This window comes from Syngnathus floridae, chromosome 4, assembly GCF_059516105.1.
Source record: "Syngnathus floridae isolate MCC-2025c chromosome 4, RoL_Sflo_1.0, whole genome shotgun sequence".
In the NCBI taxonomy this organism is placed as follows: domain Eukaryota; kingdom Metazoa; phylum Chordata; class Actinopteri; order Syngnathiformes; family Syngnathidae; genus Syngnathus; species Syngnathus floridae.
Genome location: NC_142416.1, coordinates 13,556,316 through 13,575,029, shown reverse-complemented (window position 1 = coordinate 13,575,029; position 18,714 = coordinate 13,556,316). Strand labels below are relative to the sequence as shown.

General features: G+C 39.2%; 2 protein-coding genes and 1 long non-coding RNA gene across 3 annotated transcripts in view; 1 reads left to right on the top strand and 2 right to left on the bottom strand.

Annotated features, from left to right (window-relative positions):
• Window positions 1-98: 98 nt before the first annotated feature.
• On the bottom strand, window positions 99-2,932 carry LOC148399264 (beta-2-glycoprotein 1-like). The gene is made up of 8 exons (XM_088374200.1): window positions 2,774-2,932; window positions 2,011-2,187; window positions 1,657-1,753; window positions 1,357-1,433; window positions 995-1,183; window positions 733-912; window positions 391-588; window positions 99-261 (listed from the first exon to the last, which is right to left on the bottom strand). Exons 1-8 carry the CDS (start codon window positions 2,868-2,870, stop codon window positions 197-199), a joined length of 1,080 nt encoding a protein of 359 aa, XP_088230326.1. The 5' UTR covers window positions 2,871-2,932; the 3' UTR covers window positions 99-196.
• A 1,421-nt stretch (window positions 2,933-4,353) lies between these two features.
• On the bottom strand, window positions 4,354-5,224 carry LOC148399263 (uncharacterized). The gene is made up of 2 exons (XR_015858256.1): window positions 5,138-5,224; window positions 4,354-5,054 (listed from the first exon to the last, which is right to left on the bottom strand). It is a non-coding gene; the product is annotated as an uncharacterized LOC148399263 (long non-coding RNA).
• Window positions 4,673-18,714, top strand: part of prkcaa (protein kinase C, alpha, a) — a 69,288-nt gene continuing 55,246 nt past the window's right edge. Inside the window, exons 1-2 of the mRNA XM_088374802.1 lie at window positions 4,673-5,001; window positions 6,889-6,920. Of these exons, the coding sequence (XP_088230928.1) occupies window positions 4,835-5,001; window positions 6,889-6,920 (199 nt within the window). The 5' untranslated portion in view covers window positions 4,673-4,834. The remainder of the gene's footprint in view (window positions 5,002-6,888; window positions 6,921-18,714) is intronic.

Sequence of the window (18,714 nt, the reverse complement as noted above, 5' to 3'; positions counted from 1 at the left end):
TTCCACAAAATAGAATTAAACTTTTATTTCACAAAATCAAGTTCATTCTTATATCTTACACAGAAGATTTCAAAAACAAATTGATCATCACACGCATCTTAAGACTCAAGATGTGCTTTATATTTAGAGCCCAGAACAATGCTGTTAATGCTGGTGAGGATAATATTCATAATCAGAAAACGGATAGGCTTCCATCTCAGCACTGATTTATTTCGGAAGGAAGTGAACCAGAATGAAAGGTATAGTCTATTCCGCTTGGCTCTGAAAAGAAACACAAATAATTGGTTAGAGTAAAGGTTTGGGTTGTTGTTCAAGTTTTCTTGATATAGTTTCTCAGTGTACCTTTATAGCATTTGAACAACTGGGAAATTATTATTATTCAATCACTACCTTCATAGCATTCGGGAATTTTGAGATTTCCATCGATGCATTGAGTTGACACAGCGTAGCCACAGTTCCTGGCCTTGTCCAAGCAATAGACTGACACAAGATCGCCGTGGAGGACTCTGTTTGGCTCGAAGTCTGCGATCCAAAGTTTTTTTTCTTTGTATAATATTCTTCCTCTTTGAATGCCAATACTGCAAGAAGCTGTTTGCCACAGAAACAATAAAAAATAATACACGATGATAATGTAAAAAAATTAGGTGAAATTGTTGGGATTGTTACGCATTAATAACAAAGCATCCTCATCACCCAAATATCAAAACGATATTATGTACATTTATGGCCTACCTTTACAGGCAGGTTTTTCAGACCACTCTCCATTTTTCTGACAAACAATTTGGAAGCTTCCATCCAGCATGTAGTTGCCATTGCAGCCGTACTGCACCGTCTCCATGAAGTCATAACGTCTCTGGTCCTTGCTGGACATGTAACCATTGAAAATGTTCTCTGGTGGAGGGCAAGTTACCACTGGAAAGATTTTGTATTAGACTGGTTCGGTCACTGGAAAAAAATTGTATTTGATTGATTGTTTTTTGTTTTTTTTACGTACCTCGACATTCGGGTGGTTTGGTCCAATTGCCACTGGCTGTGCACTCTGCGTATAAGTTTCCAAAAAGGACGTAAGGAGGCAAGCACTTATATGTCCCATGGGTGCCAAAATATGTCGTGTTTCCTCTTACTATCCTGTTATAACTGATAAGACCAAACTTTGGGATTGGAGCAAGACCACAAGACACAGCTGCAAGATAAGAGAACACATACTGTGTTGTAAATGGTAAACGTATCGATTAATGAAAAATAAAACCCTTTGGAATAAATTTGAACTGTTCACAATACAAAAGTGTGAAAGGATTACGTGTTGCAAATTAGAAAAACATTAAGAGAAAAGGAGGGAAATGGCTGGATACATACGTTTACACTCTGGTGCCGATGTGCTCCATGTTCCATCAGCCTGGCATTTAGCATTTTGGGGGCCTGAAAGGATGTATCTATAGAAAGAAAACATATTTTATCAGCCATTTTTTTATTCAATCGGATACAAAGATATTTCAAATTAACTTTGGAGGTTCCACTGAATTCATTTGAGTAATGTTTACTGGGTATGCACTCTTAATGGCATAAGAGTGCGCATCACCATTTCTAATTTGACTACTACTTGCATCATTTCTTACATGTCATTCATTGGCATTTAAGTAAATGTTCTCACTTTACCCCTTGTGACAGGTATAGTTGATTGTACTCTGGTACACCGTATCCTCATAGTACAGATCTCCATTGAGCAGTTGGTCAGGAGCAGGACAATGCTTTGCTAAAAGATAGAACAGTATATTAGTACTGTTGTGAGTCTCCATATGGATAGTAACATATTACCTGGCCTTTGCAATGAACAACTAATTTTTTTTCCAAAAAGATTGTCTCTTTTCAAAGTTTTGGTATTGTATGAATAATGCATAATTAATTAAAAATAATGATATTACAAAGATGGAGACACAGCTTAGAATGATAAAAAAAAAACACATCTAGGAAGTGTGCAGTGACATGAAATAATATTGAACTGGGACCCACCAATGCACTTCAATTTGGTTTTAGTCCACCTTCCTTGGTCAGTACATACAATTTTCCGAGGGCCCAAAATGGACGTGTATCCCGATTTACAAAACAGCACTAATTCTTCACCAGGCCGAAAGTAGCGCTGGTGCTCCGCTGTTACAATGTTGGCATCCAGCTCAGGTATTGAACACACTGCAAGGACAAACACATAATTAGTGACTTGATGATTGACAAATAAAGCAAGTGTTGATTAGCATTTGGGGTGTTACTCCATTCATTCTTTCTGTCGTGTTTGTCTTCAATAGGGTCTCAGGCTTGGGGGTCTTTGTTGACTTATAGATTGAGAGGCACATTAAACCCTGGACTGGTCCGGCAGTAATTTGCAGGACAAATCTAGACCTATAGATTTATATTTACAGCAATGGAACTTTTAACAGGGAATTTCTAGTCTTCGGTTAACATAGCATACATGTTTGAGAATGTGGGAAAATGATGAAGAACATGCAAACTCAACACAAGGTGGACTAAGCAGAGAGGAGAACACAGAACCTTGTGACACTGTGTGGGCAGGTTATTGCACAATGTTACCAGCTTGATTAATTAGTTAGTTAGTTAGTTAGTTAGTTAGTTAGTTAGTTAGTTAGTTAGTTAGTTAGTTAGTTTTTTTGTTAGTTTGTTTGTTTGTTAGTTAGAGGGTTGGTGTACAATCAGTCATTAGATTACTAAATATAAAAATAGACAGCACTTGTGACAAGAAAAAGTATGAAAATGTAAATACCGTTGTCTTCTTGTGCTTTGACAAAGTTAAAAAATGTGACTAATTGCCAAACATAGATAATATATCCCAACCTGAGGGGAAAAGCACAGAAATTCATGGTGTCCTTCCTGTGGTGACCAAAACTGTTTCTGAAATGTGTGTTGACTTTGTCACAGCTATTTGTGCTTCTCCAAAAGTAAACAGATAAGAGAAGGACAGTACTTGCTCATATTTGGTTTTGATTCACCTGTCAGCAGAAGCAACCTTCTAACAGTCACCTAATGATCACTTTACTGATGCTTCCAACTTTGTGGAAACATGTTGAGGAAGGTGTGGTTCATGAGGGCATGCTTGAGGCTGTTTGCGGTGGAAGACCTTGATTGTACTTATACACGTTTGGGATGAACGACATCAGTGATTTTGAGGCATTTTATGAAAAGACACTAACACCCCACCGACACTGCAACATTTTGTCAGATGTATGTTTATTTTGACCGCCAGTGACCTTGGCAGAAAAAAGAATCAATGTTCTGAAATCTCTGTTACTGGAAGCTCTGACGGTGGACTTCCCCTTCTGTTGCAACACTGTTACGTTGTTACAAAGTACATATAAAACCCACATTTGTGTTGTTTTGTGGCTTATATGTATTTACAGTATATTGATGGGACTTGATGTAAATTGTTTTAAGAGATTTGTTTGTTTGTTGCTGTTGGTTTTGGTCCATGGAGTATTCCAAGATTCCATCAGAGGAGGTGGTTAATGGTCATAATAACTGATGCTGGAAAATTGAATGATATTAAAAAGTAAAATAATGTACAAGATATGAATGATCTGTAATCAATATTTTTGAAATTCCAACTTACTGTACATGTATCCCGTTGCTTTACTATGTTCTTGTAGAATTACACTCATCCATCCATCCGTCCATCCACCCATCCATTATCTTTTGTGCTTATCCTCATTCATCATTCCGATTGCAGTATTTCACTTTTCTTCTTTTCTTCCTGGAAACTGGTTTTCCCATGTCCTTTTCCCCCTCAAAACGCCGACAGTCTTAAACAATGTACTTTTCTGGTTTTCCGCACGATGGCGGCATCATGCAGCATTTTCAGGGCATGACCGTGGATCGCGTCTCAATCTTGTGCAGCATGACAGCGTTGAGAGGACCATTCAAGAATCACAGGAAGTTTCCAAATCAGGAAAAAGCAAATAATTTAAACCGCAATAAGATGTAACAAAAAAATGTTGACCAGTTTTATATTTACAAATCAATGTGTCTGATGGAAGTCGTTGTACACATGTGGAATCGATTCTCGCTCAGTGACTGTGCATGAGTGTGACTGGTCGTTTGTCTCTACGTGTGCCTTGCAACTGGCTGGCGACCAGTAGTCTGCCTTTTGCCCATTTTCAGCTGGGATAGGCTCCAGCACCTCCCGTGACACTGAACAGGAGAAGCGGTTTTGAAAATGGATGCACAATACCTGTTTTGACTGACTGGCGTCCAATCCAGGGTGTCATCAATTTTTTGCCGGGAGTCGGGATACGGTCCTACTCTCCGACCACCCTGACACCGAACAAGATAAACGGAACAGGACATGTATGGCTTTAGAAATCACTTTTATTACAGTGACAAATACAGTTCGTCTCAGGAGAACTTTAATTTATACAAATAAGTGCATGTTTTGTGAATGATCCATTTTCATAGGGATAAAAATGTCCTATTGTCCTTCAAATCTGGGATGACCCTACTACAAAATCAAACAAGAAAATAAAAATCCTAATCTGTGTTGTGTTGACTGTTAATTGTAGTTAAAGGCCTTCTACGTCGCGGGGCTCAGGAGAAATGTAGATGCTTTTATTTTGAAGGATATCGGACGTACAGTATGTATCTGGCTAACTTGACGGCGCTCTGAGTTGACAGCTCGGCGTCGTCCAGTGGCAGCCACAGGCGGGGAAAGCCCTCACTCGTAGTCTCGCACTCACCAAGTCCCCAGCGTGTCTCTCTGCTTGGCTCGACTCAGCGCCGCGCAAGGCACAGGCACTCTCGCAAGACAGCAACCCGGAGCTTGCTTGCGTTCAACATGGCCGATACAAGTTTGATCGAGTCGTCCAACGAGGACGTAGCGAATAGATTTGCTCGCAAAGGTGCTCTGAGGCAGAAAAATGTCCACGAAGTGAAGAACCACAAGTTTACTGCCAGGTTCTTCAAGCAGCCGACTTTCTGCAGCCACTGCACGGACTTCATCTGGTAAGCCATCCGTCTCCGCCTCCACCCAACCCGGCCACATCCACGCTTGCAGCCTGTTGCATATTGGATTGCAACTTTGCGCCCCCGAGCCTTCCTCCATGATGTTACGCAACTTTACTTTGCAACTTTCCCTCACCTGATTCCGCAAATCTCACCCTGTTGTCGACTGAGCTGTCAAGAAGCAGACTTCCTCAGGGATCCCTGTGCCAAATGTGGAGGGCCATGTTGTTTATTTTGCCGTATAAAGCACTTAACATGTGTAAACATTGCGTGCATATGTAGCTTGTAAGTTCCGTTGCGATTCAAAGTATAAATTATTATATAAATAATACACAGATTTAGGGCAAATTTAGAATCAGAGAGAACATTTACTGCGATGTTTCCTGCTAAAGCCGATGCACATATTGGATGAGTCATGATTTATTTCCCTTACCGAGGCACACATCGAGGCATACCGCACTACTATTGTCCCCCCCCCCCCCCCCCCCCCCTAAACTGCCACAGTGGAAACATATGGAGTAGTTTTGGGTGGGGAAGAAAATTAATATGGAAAGTACGCCCCGTGCCAAAGTACAGATTCCGGCTATTTTCACAGCTTCTTCTAAAGTTTTGTGACTTTTGTTAAGGCAATGATGAATGAGGAAAGGAAAATACAACTCATTGCGTTTGCTTGGCAGCTCAGTCACGTTTGGCTAGATTGACAGCAAGTAGAGATCAATAACAAATAAAATAATAATAACATTGGAAGGTCAGCTCCATAGATGTTGATGTAAAGAGATTCACATCCCAGAAAAAATAATTTAGTTTTTCCATGTGTTTTTTCATGGTTTAATGCAGGGGTCTCCCCCCTTTTATCACCCCAGAGATGCATTTATACATTAAAGATCTGGATAGCTACTCATGTTTAGTTAGAGTTATTAACTGCTGCATCACTGAACTGAACGAGAGGTATAGACAATGTACGGAAGGCTGTTTCAACCGTTTTCACTGTATTAAAAATCATGGAGTTAAAATGCAAACTTTCTTTCTATAAATGCTACATATTAATGGGTCATCAAAGGGTCGGTTTTATTTGTACACACATGACAAGAAGAATTACTTAAAGTGGCCATATGAAAATTTAATTAATTATTCCTGTCCCACACATGAAGTAATGGCAAATAAAAACACAGTTAATTGGATACATACATTTATTTTGATTGCTACTGGTCTGGGGAAAAAAGTAGTGAGTTAGACTGCTATTTAATGATATGGTCCAATCTTCCCCAACAGGTTCTTATTCTCAATCTCAGATTGTAGCGTTCCAGCCATATTCACAGTCATCCACTTTTGCAAGTGCTAGTATGATCTCATGGCCTTTACTACTTACAGTTTATGACCTTGACAGTTTTACAGCAAGGCATGTGCACTGCCTAATGGCACTCCTTAGTCTGTAGTCCAGAGAGCTAAACATGTCCTGCAGTTACAGGCAACAACTTGTACCAATGCACCGTTGTATCAAAAGAAGCAGGGAGAGTCCACTTTGCTTTCTGGGCGGGACTCACTGTCACAACATCATGCAGCTAAGCAGACCGGACCTCTTCTCTCGCAAGTCTGGCAGGAATCACACTGCACCAGCTCTTTCCATAAAAACCATTCCAGACTGAAAGAATGCTGAACATGTGCACAGTGGAATCCCTGGACTTTGTAGTCTTGTGGTGAATATAAGGCTAGGGTAGCTTTACTTTTAAAAGACTGCCAGCAAACGCCTCACGATTATTTGTTTTACGTCATGCAAAGTGCTGACCCTCGCATAATGCCTATTGTTGTTATTAAAAGCTAAGGGCTTTCTGATTATGTGAGTGGAAATGGTCAACTCATTTAATCCTGCTTTGTTTGCATCCACAGGGGCTTTGGAAAACAAGGATTTCAGTGCCAAGGTAATCCAAATTGACTTCAGTTCTGGTTTGTTCAAAGATGATGTGTTTATTTTTATGTGGACAGTAAGTGTGTGAGTGTTTGTGTGTGCGCACATACCGTGTGGATCATGTTCAGTGGTCGCTGTGGTTAAATAAGTGGTCATGCATGAAAGTAACTGAACAGAAACTTTGGCATCATATTCAGGCAAACATTTACACCCACCTCATGTTTAGCTTTTGATTCTGCAGCCATGGAGCTATTGTTTTCCCACAACCTGGATAGTGTTTATTGTTTCCGCGACCACAAAACATGTGGTCAGAAGGATGTGGGCCTCAATCAACATTGTTTCCAATATGCTGTTGTATGGCAAGAACTGAATTTGGCAGGAAGTGAAGCAGAACACACACAAACATACTGATGCAATTTGAGAAGTAATTAAATGGAGGAATATGCCAGTAATGCTTGTCTGAGATGCAGAATGGAGTTTTATTTCTACTACTCCTCAAAGAGGTCTTCCTCAGATATAGGAAATTTCTCAAAGTCTGATTGGCGCATTCCGTTTCTTTAAAGCAGTATCAAGAAGTAGTGTCGCTTTCACTGGTGTCTCCATTTCTCATTTTTGTGCTATTAATCAGTTAATTGCCTTGTTTTTTTTAAATTAGATTAAAAAAAAAAAAGCTTTTCCACAAATAAAACTAAATAAACCAACCACATTTGTTTCAGGAATGTTATAGAAATTCTTTTACAGTTTGAGGGTAATTCTCTACATGTTTGTTTTTATTGATTCAATTGATTGAACATTCACCCACCTGTGTCCCCAAAATAAATCAAATCCTTTCTGGAATAAAACTGTGACAAGAAAATGTGAAGACAATGAAGTGTTAATACTTTCCGGATGCACTGTATGTCAGGCACTTGTCACAACATGCATAACAGTTTACTTCTAAATCAAGGTTGAGTGTTTTTCATTTTCAAAGGTTATAAATGGCATTGCAGGAGTTCTTACTTGCTACGGTGTTACTGGTTAACTGTAGTTCCCTTAAACGTGTCACTGAATGCATCACTAATGAAACATAAAATAAGCTGAAGGTATTTGTGCATTATTTGTCACATATGTATATGTTGTTAACACTGCATTCCACTCAGAGCTTCCACTCACCATCATTGTCAACGCCAGCATTTGAGGTATTTTTGCAACATTGCTAGATAAACACCTTGCCGGACAGTTGACCTTAGTAATTATGAGCTTTTCTTATGAGTGTCAGCGATAATGACACATTCACAAGTCTTGGCTCAACACATCTTTCTAATAAACATAGAGGGGAGTTTTATGGATTGAAGTGTCACATATAATAGAATGAGTTAACTTGACATCAGAGTTCGTTATTAGCGTCGCTGGTTAGTTGAAGCCAATCCCTGCTGACTTTGGGTTGACACACCCTGAGCTGGTTGGCAGTCATGTTGTGCAGACTCGCTAACCACCGCTAAACACTGCGTCGCCTCAACGTAGCCCAGGAGAGAAAAACGAATCTCAAGTGGCCATGTCATCTTCACTTTTCATAAATTCCCTTCCCAGACATGTTGAATAAATAATGACCACCTTATCAAGGAGTGATCGTTTCCGCTGCAACTTTTAAAAGTTGGAAAGGGCCTCACTTTGGAAGATCTGTTTGGCCATAAATTATTAACACTGAGGTGCTTTTGTAAAATGGAGGCCAGGTGCTCCAGCAGAGCCAGGCGGGCTCTCAGTCACTCCTCGAAAAATGACAAGGTGATAAACGGGAGGGTGACATTTCTGTAACTGGATTGACATTTCATTTTCATCCCCGTAAATGTCCTTTGACTAAAAATAGGGATTGCGCCATATTAGATCACACTTATGGGTAGTGTCATAAGCAGGACATTTTGATGACTTGCCCCCCCCCCCCCCCATAGATCAGTTTTGACGAAATATTCATGAAAGAGAGATTTTCATCAGTTGACATTTTAGAGCATCAATTTACTCCTCAAAGTCAAAATGAGATGATATAAGATAATCTTCATTGCGAGCACAGTGGCAACGTTTGTACAGGGTGGGCATTTAACAAAATATATTTAAAAAAGAAAATAGGTTGGATTGAAGACTGTCCATCATTTTCTTCCCAATTACCTTCTTTTCCAGTTCAGCTCAGACCTTGGGAAAGGAACTCTGGACTGTAGCCTAGAATTGATGAAAATGTGCCAAGCTTTAAAACGAAAGAACCCAACTGACTTTAGAGTATAACGTTCCAATGGTGAGTGAGAAATTCGCAGTTAGTGATAAATCTCAGCGCGCCATGGTACACAGTGTCCGACATCTTCAGACTGAGTAGAGGCATTCATACACAACACATTACTAGTCAGGAACTTATGCAAAAATGTAGACTCAATCAGTCTTTCTCTCTCTTTTTGACACCACATGACACTAGCAATGAAATGTTGTGTAAACAACACGTCTTGATGCTATCTGCCTCTTGAACAATCTTTCCAACGTTTCCTGCCGAGTCATGTTTCAAAGCCTTGGCCTTGGCCTGTCGCCATCCCTCAGCACAGTTTACCTTCAGTGGTTCTCTCCCTTGACCTGTTTTATTTAGATCCTGCTTAACATTCTTCTCTCGATCTGAAGTTGTGCTACAGTAGCTGCCCTAACTGGAGTTGTGAAGTGCTTGCAGAAACTTTTCAGTCTTTATTCAAGATGTGATGTAATCTAATTCACATTCATTGCCATATGATCTCAAACAGCATAAAAAGAGAACATCTCACAAGTATAGATGTTTTTTTATTGGTAGTACGTACTTCTATTTGAAGTAGTTAGCATAGGTAAGCATCACTGTGAACTTTTATCTGTTTATCTTTACTCATCCATCATTTTTAAAAACCGCCAGCTCTTGAGTGACTGACCTTTTGTCCATGATTCACATGAATACAAATAATCAAAAAAAAAACACAGAAACAACCTTTCTTGCATTGACTGGTTGGGAGAAGAGGATGATCTTTGTGCTCCATTGAGCACTTAACATTCAAACATGACACCTTGCCTTTAACCATAATTGAAGTAACTTGCACACACACAGATGACCCTTTTACAGTCATGTGTGTCATCTGTATTCAAAGCATCAACTTAACAAATGTCAAGAAAACAGTAACTGCTCAGTGTTTGAACAGTGCTCAGAATCGTGGACGACGGCCTTTGTTGACAGTTGAAAGGTAAACTTCACCAGTGTTCATGTGCTCAGAACACACATTCTGCCTTTACCTGATATTGTTGCACTGGTAACTTGTCCAAACAGCATCTTGGTCTGTTTCCTCTGCTTCATCCTGAATCTATAATAGAGCTTGTCAACAGAGGAAACAATTTAGCTTGATAGTTTTCACAAGCACACATTTCCTTCTAAACACAAATTTACAGACAGATAAAGTTGGTGAGTTAGGGTTTGCTCACATCAGTCTGTTTTTAAATAAAAATAGAAACATTTGTTGTCTTTTTGGCTCCTGGTAAACCTGGCTGTGTTTTAGAGAACAAAAGTACAAGTGAAAGAAAGGTTCTCAAAATGATTCTTTTTAAAATTCCCTGTATTGTGCAAGCACTGAAAGGCAGACATTTAAAATAGAGTGCATGCCTGTTGTAAAGGGTATGTTGACTGTTAGCAGCAGAAACACATTCAAAATGCAAATTCTCAACCCTAAAATGTGATGAATCGCGTATTAAAACTATAGTTTGGATTAAACTTGATGGCTGAGCAGTTTGGTACAAAAAAATGACTATACTTTTGATTAAAAATAAGATCAAGCATGGTTCAGAAAACGGATGGACCGAATGGAATTTAATGGATGAAATATGAAATGAAAAGATGAAGATGCATCTTGAACATACTTTTCACCCCTCTCACAGTTCCTGTCAACAAAGCATAAATAATTCTTTGGCCCTTTGAATCCATGTTCCTTGTATGCTCTGTGACGTCCACAGCAGCGTTGACACTTGTTATAAGCCATGAGCATCACTTTGTGCATTTTCTCTGAGTGCCTATGGCGCTTCACTCCCCCTCTTGTCAGATCTCTTCATCGCTTGCCATTTAAACAGCGTAAATTAGCACTCGTGGTCAATTCGGCACTCGTATCTCGTCTTTTGGGCGTAATTTCATATGACAGGGTTCCTGGAGGTAAGATCTTTCAACTGCTTGGTTGTCTCTGGCATCAAGATACAACACTCGCAAAGCCGAGTCGCCAAATATACGCATGTATTGTGTTTAGAAGGCGAAATGTACAGAACATACATTTAAAGCTCCTCTGTCCCTCAAAAAGTGATGCTGCTGTTTTTTTTTTATGGACTTTTTGGCGATTATGTTCTTACGACATGCAGGTTGGCTTTCAGGCTTGTTTCTTCCTTCCTTCAAGAACTGCTTCCTCATGTTGATACTTTAAAATGAAGTTTATGTTGCAGGTTGTAATTGTGAAAGATGGTCTGAACTGTCGCATTGCGTCTAAAATCCTACGAGATCACTTTCCGATTCAAATTTGGATATTTGCTTGCAACTTTCTCACCTAACAGCATCATACAACATGTGCAAAAAAAAAAACCTCTGCATGTTTTTGCTTTAAACCAACCCTTACCAAATTTGTCATGCAGTTTGGATTTCTCCGAAAGCCTCTCTCACATCTCTTCCTGTTCCCCACTAATCAATTCAGCCGCATTAAGAAGAGACCAAGCCATCATGGCAGCTGCATTATTTATCACCTCAATTCTCAATGTGCATTTGCGCTAAATTCATATAATACACGTCGGGTAGTGTTCATGTCATAGTCGTCAGCCTCTTTAGGACCACGTGCTCATCGAGTGAGTACACTGTATGTGTGTCTAAGTACACTTTTAAATGGCACGGTGATATTTGCTACAGCGCCACTCTTGCTGATTCTGTATTTGATCACCTCGTGAGTCTCTAGGGAAACCTGAACCACACTTTGATAAACACTCACTTGTCTTCAGGCGTCAGAAGACGCATCGTGTTGGCCGTGTCACTGTTTGATGAGAGGCTTTCAGCGCTGGGATGATGCCCATGTTCCTGCTGTCATATGAATATACGAATGAATGACTCGGGTTTTCATGAACCGGGCCACCTGTTTTGTCATTTGCCTGTCGTAAGTGTGCTCGTTTGCACAAATTAATTTTTTAGTTTTATGTGGGCAAAAGGATGCAATCCCTGTCTGCACCGGTTAATGGATGCTGTTACATCAACGGCTTGCAAATTGTCACATTTGTCTGCAAGCAAACTAGGCCTCTGTCGGTCGGGCTTGCTCGGTCCCTAAGCTGGATTGTTTGCATTGACATAGACTATTACACTGACCTTGTGTTGGCCTGTCAAATCAAACCCTGGGATGGTTTTACTTTTCTGTGTGGCCATGTTTGAAAATCCTGTGAGGTTACAACTCTGCACCAGTTTTTTCAATTTATTCAAGATGCATGATTTTTTTATTTATTTTTTTACAGCACATATAGCCTACTGATCGCTAAGAATTTGTATTGGTACTTGAACTGGTAATCAATAATCGATAACTTGCAATATCTTTCTGACAAAATCAGATGTGCAGGTTTGCTGGAATCATTTTGCAAAACCCACCAGAACCCATTCTCCATTAGCATTCCAGTTGAAGATTGACTGAATACAAAACATTCCGTATTTTCCAATTATGATGATGAGATTGAAAAAAAATAGTTTCACACTCATCTCCCCATGCTATGACTCTAACACCTGAGCCACGTTGCGAAGAGACAGAGTAAAATGATTTGCACAGTCAACACAGTTTGCAGTCAGTTCTTCTGAAGGTGGGTTTTGTATACCTTCATACTTGTGTGTATGCTTATGATAACTCAATATGATAAAAATCCATGATGTCTGTGATTTAAAACAATACTTTATGAAAATGATAATTATACATGTGGATGAAATAGTGAAGCTTTTAGACTCAGTGACCATAATGAGAGCAATCAAATATGCAGAGCTTGGGTAAACGATTGATCGATTCTCATGGATAAAACTCAAAATATTGGCTATTAGGTATTTTAAAAAAGGAAAGAATGTGTTGATTATATCATATTTATTCATGAAATTTGTACAATATCCCAATCAGGCCAGCATCAGTGAACTTAAGTTGAACCGACACAGTCATGTGATGGCCCCGAACCATCGGACCACTGTTAATGTTTTTTTTCCTGCAAGTTTGTTTAAGTATTTGTGTGTCATGTCTCTGCTGTTCATTTCATCTTATTAGTACACCTAAATCTTGATTTTACGTGGACTTAAGGGTACATACTTTGGGAATTGCGTTAACCTTGAAAGCGCATAGTATAGAAAGTCTTGTTTTTTTAGAAAGGCATGTCTAGAAAGGGAAACCTTAGCAAACTTCGGTGGAAGAGAAGACAACAGTTGTTTGATCATACTGTATTATCAGCCATCAGCCCCATGACATCCTTACTTCTCAAGAATAAATAAAACCTTTGACTGACAGTACAAAACACCATTGACCTGTGATTGACTGTTGATAAGTGGACTAAATCAGGTGGAATTGGCTCTCTGTGACCGAGCAGTAAATAAAAAAATGCATGCTTGGATGGACACAAGCATTCTAAAGAAAAACAACCATATTGTCGCCATCAGTTGCCCCAATTCACCCGTGGATTACTTTGACTATTAATGCTTAATGTTCCGGATGATATCAAGTTTTCATCTAGCTCCATCGTTGTCCGTCCCCTAAGTCGCTAAGCCTTTGTGCACAGAATGTTGGCCATCCTCCTGTTGTGCAGAAACAAATACAAGCATCATATATACACTTTGAGGGATGTCATTTCTAAAACTTGTTGCCTTTTAGTGCAACTGCATGTGGTAGTGTAATAGAATTCCAAAGATAACGCAAAGTCAATTATTCTCGTCGTAATTGAACAAAGACAGTGGCATACAAAAAGCAGTCCTTCAATATCTTGGATCATGATAGCCAACATAGTGGTGGAAGAGCTTGAAAGGACCCTTAATTGGATCATTAAGGGCCTAGCAGATGTCTAATTGCTTTGCAGTGAAAAAAAATAGAATCATACTTTGTGTTGCTGGAAATTCCACATCTGCCCAGACAATTTATGTTTTCAACCCTGCTGTGTTCATGGAGTCCCTTGATATGCATTTTCCCCTTTTGCTGTTTTGAAGGCTACGTTAACTTAACGCAAAGGTGGTTTGTCACAGGTCAGCGTATGCAGCAGATGTTAGCAAGCATGACAAACCTCTGTGGAAAAGATTTGACCTGGATTTGCATGTTGTTGTGAGGCTAATGCGCAAGGGAAAACAAATCCTTCTTTGAGCTCATGCTCTAAGCGGCACCTCTGAAAGGTGTACCTTTTAGAGGTGCATCCTGCTTTTGGTCAGGATCAGAATGCTTTTAAAAGTGAGAGGGCTCACTTAATCCCTGGTGAGGTGCAGCACTGAACATTACCAAGGATTAGTGTGGGATACTGTCCGAATGCATTAGAGTTGTATTAGATAGCTCTGTGATGGAGCAAAGACTAATGCACCAGACTCCGAATTACAGTGTAATCTACATTTAATTGCCCGCAGTTTTGATGTGATAATGGTATTATCTAACGCAGGAGGACTAAGAAAAACAACAGGCTGTGCAAATGGAACAGATACAGTCAGGTATAGATTCGGGCCATTATACAGACTGTTGACCTGAAGAGATGATTTAGACCTCCATCATTACAGCTTGAGAGGTTAGCAACAGTAAAATGTCATCCTTGGGCTGTCTCTCTGTTCCTTTTTGGAGTCATTGCAAAACCTGAACAATCACAGAGTTCTAAATGGTGAATGTGATGCCTTTTTTTTGTCCTCTATGGCCGTTCTGGCTTGCTGACTTTCTTATTCACTGCCCCCCCCCCACAAAATGATAGAGCCAAGCACAGAAATCCCATTATTTAGAATGTTGACATTTTCAAGTTCATGGTGTCCCGATTTTGACTTAAATCATCCATCCATTTTCCGAACCGCTTAGTCCCCACGGGGGTCGCGGGCGTGCTGGAGCCTATCCCAGCCGTCATCGGGCAGTAGGCGGGGGACACCCTGAACTGGTTGCCAGCCAATCGCAGGGCACACAGAGACAGACAACCAATCGCACTCACACTCACACTCACACCTAGGGACAATCTAGAGTCTTCAATCGGCCTACCAAGCATGTTTCTGGAATGTGGGAGGAAACCGGAGTGCCCGGAGAAAACCCACGCGGGCCCGGGGAGAACATGCAAACTCCACACAGGGAGGGCCGGAGGTGGAATCGAACCCGCACCCTCCTAACTGTGAGGCGGACGTGCTACCCAGTGCGCCACCGAGCCGCCTTTTAACAGGGGTGTCCAAGTCCAGTCCTCGAGGGCCGCATTCCTCCATGTTTTCCAAGTTTCCCTCGTTAAACGCACCTGATTCAATGATCAGGCTCCTGCAGAACGTGAGGATGAACTGAAAGTCCCACGTGAGCAGCAGGGGGGGGGGGCCCCATTTCAACCCCTTACACTGAGTGCCAAGCAGGGAAGAAATGGGTACCATTGTTATAGTCACTGGTATGACTCGGCAGGGGTTTGAACCCACAACCTCCCAATCTCAGGGCGGACACTCTCCTCTTAGGCCACTGAGCTGGTACTTAAATCATTAAAACCATAATACAATGCTAAGGGAGCCTCCTAAATTTTTTCAGATTTCCTGTTTTTAATATACACAATTACATTTGAACTGATATGAGGGAGGAAATGTGAAAATGATAACAATAAAACACTCATACTTACATAAAGGAACATATCAGAACAGAAAAAGTGTCTGTCTGACTATCCTTTGAGAGTATGTTTTTCAATTATGTTCAGACAAAATTGAAAGGTTAACTTCGAGCCAGCGGTTTATCCTGCCAGACTGTAGCAAAGCACACAAATACGCATAAAATAAATAACTCCAAATGCCGACTTAATTCTGCCCTGGTTTGCAAAGTGCTTTTTAATCCAAGACAAAAGATTTAATTGACCTTAAACTCCTAAATTAAAACAAAACAAAACTATAATCCCACAATGTTATTACACAGTGGAAGAGCGGTTACATTGTTCTGTTCAGCTGCTCACAATTCTGAGGTTGAGGGTTTGAATCTCACCTCCTGCCTCCTGTCTAGTTTACATGTTCTCCTTGCGCCTGGATTGGGTTTCTCTGGTTTCTCCAGTTTCCTTTCACATTGTGGACTTAACTCATAACTCTCATTTAGGACTGAGATATTTGTGTGTGTGTGTGTGTGTGTGGGGGGGGGGGGCTTTATCACTATGCATTTGTGTTTATCATGGTTATTATAGTTACTGAAAACTTAATTTAAATAAAAATGCTTAAAAAAAATGAAAACTAGTTGAATGTAAATGTTTGTAAAATTAAAACTGTATAATTATTACAAAAGTGTCCTTTGTTTTCATTGAGTTTTTGGTTTTCATTTTAAATGTATTTATTTTGGTATTGCTGGGGTCAAGAATTTTTTTACAATGCTTTTTTTTTTTATCTTTCACTTGAAAAACTCCATATATAAAAACACTAATAAAAAATGAACTCAAAGAAAGAATTTGCTCAAGATAAAAGCTAATCATAATGACCTAAGATACTATAAAAATTAATAAAAGAAATTGATTTTAAGAAAAACAAAAGTCATAACAAAATAAAAACAAAGTCTAATGAAAAATTAAAGCTATTATAAACCCGTGGTATTTTGCCCTTCACAAAGACAAACCCTAAAATGACTTTTGTTTCAAACACTGTATGACTGTTTAATCCCTATATTAAATCCCCATTTGTGAGGATTAAAACAAAATCAGTGGATTCTTGTGACCTAATAACAAAGGTTATTTAGATGGCGGAGTAATATGCTCACCGCATTAAATGAAAATACTTTGCTTGTTTCCTCACTTCCTCTCAACTGACAAATCCCATCTTTTAACATTATCTGCCACACAAGTAAGTAGGAAATGAAACTAACTGCCAAAATAATGGACAATGACAAGAATATGACAGTGTTCAACTTTTTGGGAGTCAAAAACTGTAACTACTGTGAAAGCATTAAACATTGCTTAACAGAAGCAAAACATAATTTCATTCATTCAACAGTGATTTCACATAGTTTGATGTTCTGTGTGTAAGTGTGTTGCGTACACAACATTTACGTATTGCACTTATCAAAGAATGTTAGGAAATTTTTTGGGCAAAATGCTCAATTTTGGTCATTCTATTGTATTTGATATAACGGACTGGCAACAAGCCCAGGATGCATTCCAGTTCTTTCCCAAGGTCATCTGGGATTGGCTACAGTTTACCTGCAACTGGAATGAGGATAAGCAATATGGAAAATGCATAGATGGATAGATCACTGTCAGGCCTAGATTATAAGAAATAAAGTGCTAGGATTACATTCCCCCCTTGATTTGGATCCACCCCAAAATGTAATGGCCCACTCTTGAGCTAAAAACCTGGCAGACACAAATCACTGACATCATTTTACCTTTATTGAGCTCAAGCCTTATTGAGATTATCCTCCCATTGCCTCATCTGACAGGGAAATATTAAATATGCATATATTTTTGATAGAAAAAAAAGTTGATTTTGTCACTATCGAGTAATTGTTTTATTATATTGATTAATTGAACAATTATATAACATTTTGCATTAAAATGCACTACAAGACTTATATCACAAGAGGTAGTGATGTTGAACTCATTTTTTTTTTAAACTGATTCAGATACTGGTTCTATAATTCTTTTCCAAAGTAAAAGCAGATGTGTGCAAATGTCTTATTTTTATTAAACACAAAAGATAATTCAAATGTCTTCTTTCACAAATGAATCATTATAGATGAGAGGTTGAAACAGACAAGTTGGACAATTTTAAGATAAACAATGGCTCCAAATAACTACTCATTTCTTAAAATAGTTGCCTATTAATTTTAAAATCGATTAGTTGTCAATCATCCGATGCATTTAGACACTTCTAATACAAACACATTCTGAGTGTCTTTACAGTGTTGTACATGCTGCCTCTTTTCTTCCTACACTCTGCTCTTTCATGGTTCAGTTTTGCTCAGATTTATTATTTCAATTGTAAGGTTTGCTTTTATTGTATTTCCTTATTAAACTAGCTCGAGAACTAGCTGGCAAGAATTTTATAGCCTTTTTGTTCCATCTTGACTGTGCTCCAGTACACCAAGCAAAGTTTCATAAAGGGTGAAGGTTTTTTTTTTTTTTTTTTTGAAGGTCTTTGGGAATGTTGACTATTTAAACAGTTCTTTTAGTCAGACAGGGAAGATTATTTTACTTGCTTTATATGTTTTGGCTACTTCCTCCAGGTCCATCATTGCTTGTTTTCAGGGCGAAGCCAAAACCAAACACACTAAAATGTCATAGAAAGTCTTCCTGGAGATATGGTAGCTGTCATACTTGAGATAGTTTTCCATTTTCACTTCCTGTAGTTATAATGCTCTACTGTTAATCAATAACAACAAATAAAACACATTATGAGAGTAAGGAGCAGTGTATATATTTTCAGGTTGACAAATAAACATTTTTTTTTTTTTAAATGTGATGGCTAAGGACCAGCGACCGCAGAGCTTATTTGTCAAAACAAACATTTCGTCTGCTGCTCAGCCTGAAGGCAACATCTTGAGGAGGGGTGCTTGTGAATGTTCCTTTTGTTTATATCTACGATACAGACATTTCCTTTCCTTTTCAGTTTCAGCAAGTAACAAATGAGTGAATTC